Source organism: Populus nigra, chromosome 15, assembly GCF_951802175.1.
Source record: "Populus nigra chromosome 15, ddPopNigr1.1, whole genome shotgun sequence".
NCBI lineage: Eukaryota > Viridiplantae > Streptophyta > Magnoliopsida > Malpighiales > Salicaceae > Populus > Populus nigra.
Window position 1 is genome coordinate 9043072 of NC_084866.1, and position 7721 is coordinate 9050792.

A 7721-nucleotide genomic window follows, 5' to 3' on the forward strand; every position below is an offset into this window, starting at 1 on the left:
CCCTTCTTAAATATATGTAACTATGAAAATCTATTTAATTCTTGGATTTTATACATATTGATGTTGCTAAAAGAGAAACGATCAAATGAAATAAATGAGAAATGAAAACAGACTTGACTAATTGTTCCGGTTAGGAATGGTGAACTATATTAATGGACTTTATTAACAACAATTTTCTTGAATTTGATTAGTCAGTCCCAAGTATGAGATGTTAATGATGTTAGTAGGGTGTATTAACGTCGGCATGACCATTCTAGAGAATGAGGGATACTGAACTTGATTAACTATTCGGGTTAAGAATAGTTAATGATATCGATGGGCGATGTCGATATCAACAATTCTATGAAACTTAATTAGTTATTCCTATTGTGAAAGCTAATAAAGGCAAGGATTTTTGACATCGGCATTTTCAAAGATATCCCAAAGTGTTATTGAGAGTTGATTAACTATTTCAGGTTAGAAATAGTTAATGATATCAATGGGCTGCATTGATATCAGTATTTACGACAAACTTGATTAGTCGGTCCTGGTAAAGTCTACTAATGATGCTAATAAGATTCATTAGTATCGGCATTACTATCCCAAGGTTTTGGGAAGAAAAGATTTTATTAGTAATCTTGTGGAGAGTAGTTGATGGTATCGATATTTTTAAAGGAATTGTCCTTTAACATTAACATATGACATTCGTCGGAAAATTTGGAAGTGGAAAGGAAAATGTTAGTGAATCAAGAAGAAATAAATCTAGAAATATGAAAAGGGGATTAGATGGAAAATTATAAAGAATATGATAATATGTAGCCTTGAATATATTGTTTGACTATTAATGTTAGAATTTTTTTTTAATAATTATTTTCCAATGTTATATTTGTTTCAGGTCTATCATATTTATGATATGAGTAATATTTTAGATCCTCTATCTTTTGTGTCATTTAGAACTACACGAATGTTGGTGTATTTTGTATCTTAAGAAACTATTATGACTTGAATTGTAATAACATCTTTTAAATCGAATGTTTGAACATAATTTATATTATCATGTATTTATAATTTCCACATATGTTTGTTTTTTTTATTTAAATACTAATTAATACTCGTTCTTATTATATGAACATTTGGAAAATTATTGTTGTACTTATGATTTCATTTCAATAAAAAAATTTACTATGTTTTTCCTAAAATATGATTGTGTGCTGTCCCGGTAATTGGGATGTTACATTTGTTTTTTTTTTATTAGAGTTGTTATCCCCTCGTAACAATTTTAGTCTTATGTATAAATAAACCAATGATATAAACAACTATGAAAAAAAATTATTGAGCAGACAAAACAACTAAAAGAATAAATTAGAAGGACCATAGTATAAAATATTAAGAGCGTAGAGACAAAATATGCTATTAATCTGAGTTAAGATTGGTTGTTGGAGGAAAAGATATTAAATTATAGGGATTTGTTGGAGAAATCATATGGGGATTTAAGATTTTTCCTTTTGATTCTTTTACTATTTTTCCTCTCTATCTTTGTTCTCCATCTGCTTATATGATAAAGTGAATATAATAAATTTGATGATAATCATGTCTATAGTTATAAGTCTCAACTTGAAGGTATATATATAAAAGAACAAGAACAATATTATTTTGATAAAGAATTGATCCATCGGGCTATCCAAGTCTTATAATTTATCTTTTATATTCACCTTCTGTATTGATATGAAAGAATTTATCTGGTATTAATACAGGAATTTAAATTTAAAAAGTTGATAGAGGGACCATCATGTTCGAGACGTTATAAGGTAACTTCTCCTGTCCTGTTTTTTTCTTTTCTTTTTTTTTACTTCCCTCCCTCCCTCCCTCCCATAGGGTAAGTAGAGCCGTAGAGGGCAGAGATAATTCATTTATGGCATTTCTCCCTAAAAGTACTTTTAGGAGTAGGTGTTTGCATAGAATAGTACCAAATGAATTTACAAACTGATGAAACCCTAGCCCCACAAAACGCCTTTTCATGTTTTATTATTATTAGAGAGGCTCTGTTTAAGCCTCTGTTTAAGCGAAAATTCATTAGCCCCACTGCATGCATGTATACGTATACGTATTTATATGCAAAAAGCAAGAGCCCTACTGGAAGAAATTTAAAGCACCCACGAAAACTGTGCTCTTGCCTTTAAATTTCCGCAACAATACAAATAAAGGTGTACCAGCTGGGATTTAATAACGTGGGACCCCGTATGGCCACCTGCCCTGGACAGCTGCTTTTCTCAATCCAAGGGGAGAGAGGTGCTAAATCGTGCTTAGCGCATATGGGCTTCACTCAACTTGGTGGTGGTGGTGGAGGTGGAGGGCACATTTGCGCCACCATGGGTAATGGGCAAAGACCAGCTGCGCTTGTGGGATGGTCAATGGCAGTGTCTTTACGTGAGATTCGTAATTCCACTAGCGTACCAAATAACAAAAGAAAAAACAAAAAACAAAAAACATCTCATCTCATCTCATCATGTGAAACAAGGGCGAAGGATGATCCAAAAGAGGTCTCATTCAAGCAGCTGGAAAATAAGGAAAGGGCGCGTCGTTTAGGACAAAGAGTCAACAAGCACAGGCAAGCACACCACACCTAAGCAGAAGTTTCCAAATTGACTCCGCTCTTCACGAGCTTCATCAATGATCATCAATAGGAAAGTTAAGAACCCTTGCCGACAGCTTAATTTCAGATAAATAAACCGATTTCAAGCATGCAATCTTGCTAATCTAATGACAAAAAAGAGGAGGAAATCAAGGAGCTCATCTAGCACCAATCAAGGGGGACCTAGACTGGCTGTTCGGGTCCCGCCATGCATCTAGCTAGCCTCGATCCAGAAAATGTCACAAGCTGGAAAAGTGTTCCCCCACCGATATTATATATATATATATATATAGCATCTGGCATTTACTAGACGAGTAGGATCACCAGAGCTGAAACGCCATGGATTCCCAGAAAGGTGAATCGATTCAAAACCACAACTAATCACAACGCATATAGACAAATGGCTATTGTCTCGGCAGCTGGACAGTTTTATCCTAGCAAGATCTACATAATCATACATTATAACCAGTACACAACCATTTGTAAGGTTCAATCTCACAGAAGAGAAATAACAACGTAATACAAGTGAAGTGTTCGTGATTATTATACTATAAATCGAAAAACAAAAATAAGGAACCAGGTATGATAAAAGAAGAAAAAAGAACAAAGAACACAATCGAGCAGCAATGCTAGCTAGCCCTGATTATGGTCTCCGTTCCATCCCTATACATGCACTCTCTCTGCAACCTACTGATCTTTCTCTGCCATTTTTATTTCGCAACTCAAATATTCCATAACAATTCAAATAAATATGGAGACAATTTCCCCTCTTACCTCTCTAAATTGTCTTCTTTGCTTCAATTCTTTAACAATGATCAGTAATAACAATGCAATAAATCTGACTGAGACCATCTGCAAGAGATGATTCAATCATGTAAACTGCCCAGATTCTTTCTCAATTTTCTCTAGCAGAGCGACGAGAATCGCCCACAAGAGGAAACAAGAAACCCTGATGACGAAATCCATAGTATTTCTCTCCTTGTTTGATGGAAGGTTAGAGATCGGAAATTCTCAAAAGAATCAATAAAAGGGTGGTGGTGGAGGGGAAGCATATGAGACCCCTGTGATTGGTGGTAATGGTCCCTCATACACTGGAGTCGGAGGTGGCGGACTTCCATAGATTACGGATGGGGGTGGAGGCGACAATGGTGGGGGAGAATGGTAGTAAACTGCTGGTGGTGGTGGGGATGGTGATGGTGGTGGCTTATAATGTATAGGAGGAGGCGGTGACGATGAAGGTGGGGGCGGAGGTGGTGAATACTCTATACATGGTGGAGGTGGAGGTGGAGGCGGTTCTATACAAGGTGGGGGTGGAGGCGGTGATGAATAAACTGGGGGAGGTGGAGAATTGACAGGAGGTGGTGGTGGAGGTGCCAAGTAAGGATAAACTGGTGGTGGAGGTGAATGTGGAGGTGGAGGCGAATGTGGAGGTGATGGGGGTGGTGGGGAGTTATAATAGTAAGGAATAGGTGGTGGTGGGGAGAATATTGGTGATGGAGGTGGTGGTGAATTTGGTGGAGGCGGTGGTGGGGAACGTACACATGGAGGTAATGGAGATGGTGGGGGTGGTGTAGGAGGCGGCGGGGGAGACAGGGATGGTGGTGGTGGTGGTGGTGGCGGTGATGATGGTGGGGGAGGTGGAGTAGGAGGCGGTGGAGGAGAATACACTGGTGATGGTGGAGAAGGTTGGGGGGGCGATTGAGGGGGTGGGGGTGGTGAATACTCTACACATGGTGGTGGAGGTGGAGGCGGTTCTATACAAGGTGGGGGTGATGGAGGTGGAGGAGAGTGATATGGGGGAGTTGGAGAATTGACAGGAGGTGGTGGTGAAGAATAAACCGGTGGTGGAGGCGGGGGCTGTGAGTGTGGCGGTGGTGGGGAATTTGGTGGAGGCGGGGGTGGGGGCCGTACACATGGAGGTAATGGAGATGGGGGTGGGGGTGGTGAAGGTGGTGGGGGAGAGGGTGGTGGGGGAGAAGGCGGTGGGGGTGGTGGTGAATTTACGGGTGGGGGTGGGGGTGGGGGTGGGGGTGGTGGCGGCGGCGATGGAGAAGGTGGAGGGGGAGGAGGCGGAGAGTACACTGGTGGAGGGGGCGGAGGTGGAGAGTGCAATGGTGGCGGGGGTGAAAATATTGGAGGTGGCGGAGAGGGTGGAGGTGACTGTGGAATAAATGGTGGCGGGGGTGAAAATATTGGAGGTGGCGGAGAGGGTGGAGGTGACTGTGGAATAACAACTGGTGGTGGAGGTGAAGGTACCGGCATTGGAGGTGAGGGAGGAGGAGGAGGAGGCAAAGATGGAACGAAAGGAGCACATCTAAACGAGCTGCAATCAACAGGTCTAGACAAAAATGCGTTACATTGTGCAGCAGATCTCTGTAATGGTCTTGCTGGCAAGCAATTCCTCCTGTCACTGAAATCCGGTAGACTCAAACACACTGGTGGCTCTCCAGTGAAGAAATTATAAGAGAAGGTGAAGTTCTCCAAATTCGGCAACTTACAAATACTTGCCGGAATCTTCCCTGAGAGCATGTTGTGAGCTACATTGAGCTGTTCAAGACTCGCCATTCCACCAAATGCGTCTGGTAATGGACCCATTAATTGATTGAAGCTAACATCCAAGACTGTTAGGTCTTTAAGCAAACCTATCTCTGCTGGCATGCAAGATCTAAACCCATTGTTCATGAGGATGATTTCATTGAGGTTTGACATGTTACCTAAGCTTGACGGCACACATCCATGAAATTTGTTGTTCGCCAAAACAATGACAGATACTGGGGAGTTGCCAAGATTTTCAGGTAGATCGAAAACGAACCTGTTATGATTGATAAAGATTGCATCCAAGTCCTTGTCAAATAGCTCTTTTGGTACAGTACCCTCAAACTCGTTGAATCTCAGATCCAAGAATTTGAGTGAAGGCAGCTTGAGCACAACCTGTGGAAATTTCCCAGCAAACCGATTGTTGCTAAGATCCAGTTCAAAGAGCAGCCTCATGTCCTTGAACTTACGAGGTACAGTCCCACAAAACCTGTTAGAGTTGATGTGAAACAATGCAAGATCCACCAGCAAGCCAAGCTCCTCAGGCAAGTACCCTGCAATATCACCGTGGTTGAGATCAATGCCGGCAACTGTACGGATTGTTTTGTTGTCCGGAGCTGGAGCGCAGAAAACCCCCTCATAGTTGCAAACTTGGGATCCAACCCAATTGGCTGTCAGGTTTAGAGGGTCTGAGAAGATGGCTTGTTTCCAAGCCTGTAATGCTATGTAAGCATTTCTAAGTCTTGGATTCGGAAAAACCAGCGATGGGTCTACTGTGACTCTCTCTCCTCTGTCACCAAATTCGTCTTTGTAGTAAAGAAGCTGCCGCTTCTTGATGTACATAGCGTCGGCGTCACTGAGGCCTCCATAGCTAGAGATAGTCGGTGCTTGCTTAGCAGCAGAGAGGCACACAACTGTGCCAAAAAACAAGGCAATGAGAAGTGAGAGAAGAAGATGGGAGTGGGTCGTCTTCTTCATCTCACATGAGACATCTGATATCCGAAATGCCACTTTCAGTTCTTCTGGCTCTTCTTTCTACCACCTCCCTAATTCTCCCCCGAAGTAGAGTTGCAAGAGAATGGGTTGATGAAGCAAAAGCTAGGCAGTTCGAGATCTGAAACACAGAATGTGCGAGAGAGAGAGAGAGAGAGAGAGAGAGAGAGAGAGAGGAAGGGGGAGAGAGATTTGAGGAGAGAAATGGGGATGTGTTTTTGGGCGTAAGGAGAGAGAGGGAGATGGGGTTTTTTCTAGGGATTTTGGAGATATGTGTGAAGGGGAAGAAGAAATAATGCATCGAAGGACAGCTAAATCACAGCTCAAAGCCCACCAGATTCTCTCTCACTTTCTTTTTTCTTTTTCTTTTTTTTCTTTTTTTAAACTCTAAATCCACTCCACTCTCTCATCTCATCATATGCCACTTTTTCGCGTTCACTTTCTCGCCCGATATAAATGCTACTTTAAATTCGTTATTTTGAAATTCCATTTCCCCGCACAGCTCATCTTTTTTTTTTTTTTTACAATATTAAGAAGCGGCTGGAATGTTGTATATAGTTTTTGAAATCTAACCCGGTCCGATGGATCGATGCATGATCCTACTGGTTTGGGGTTAAAATCAAGTTAAGTTTAAAAAAATAGAGGGAGTCAAAACCTGGAGTGACTCGGTTGATCTAGCGGGTTGACCTAACGACCTGACAAAATTTAATTGCAAGTCGTTCGTCTTTTTTTTACTAAAATAATATCATTTTAATTTTAAAAAAAATCAGAATTAACTCGGGTGACCCAGTGACCCGGTTAAAACCTGAAACTCGAGCCTTGAACCGGGTTGACCACCAGGTCAGGTTTAAAAACTCTGATATTGTAGGCTCGTTAGCGCCGAAATGATTTGTTTGGAATTGTTTTTAAATAGTATTTTATAAAATTTTAAAAAGTATTTAAAATTATTTTTATATTTATAAATTATTCTAATATGCTGATATTAAAAATAATTTTTAAAAAATAAAAATATATATTTTTAATATTTTTTTAAAAAATTACTTTAAAAAATAATGAGTATCATATTTTTAAATTAATAATAAAGAATATAGACAGAATATCTTCACCTACTAAAAGAAAGCATTCCAATAAAATAATTTTATTATTATTTTTTCGTACGCTTGTTATGAGCCACCTTGCTTATTAGAATCCCTTTTTAATTTTGAAATCCTAGTTGACTTTAAGGTCCCAAGCAATAGCTGTAAGTAACAAACCCTTAATCTATTATCAATTTATAATTATTTATTTATTTAAAATAAGATAGTTGAATACAGGGGATGAAGTTTCTTAATTGGAAGTCGGTGGCTTCTGATTTCCGGCGGAAAGTTGACCGAAAGATACCAAAACCAAAAACAAAGAAAGAAAAGGGGCCATGCCGTTTCCGGTTATAAGGTGATATCACGAGATCGATGTGAAACAAACTTTCACGATATTTTGGTAATTTAGACTAACAGCTGTAGACGCGGCGGAGAATGTAATCAGGATATTTTTCTTGCAAGCTGTCTAGGAATAGGAATGGACGTTATTGTTTTTTACAATATTT

The 7721-nt window shown here is 40.0% G+C and overlaps 1 protein-coding gene across 1 annotated transcript; it reads right to left on the bottom strand.

The window, feature by feature from the left end:
• Positions 1 to 3131: 3131 nt before the first annotated feature.
• Positions 3132 to 6431, bottom strand: LOC133674559 (leucine-rich repeat extensin-like protein 4). Its single transcript, XM_062095741.1, has one exon. The coding sequence runs from the start codon at positions 6122 to 6124 to the stop codon at positions 3632 to 3634; it is 2493 nt and encodes an 830-aa protein (XP_061951725.1). The 5' UTR covers positions 6125 to 6431; the 3' UTR covers positions 3132 to 3631.
• Between the last annotated feature and the right edge of the window lie 1290 nt (positions 6432 to 7721).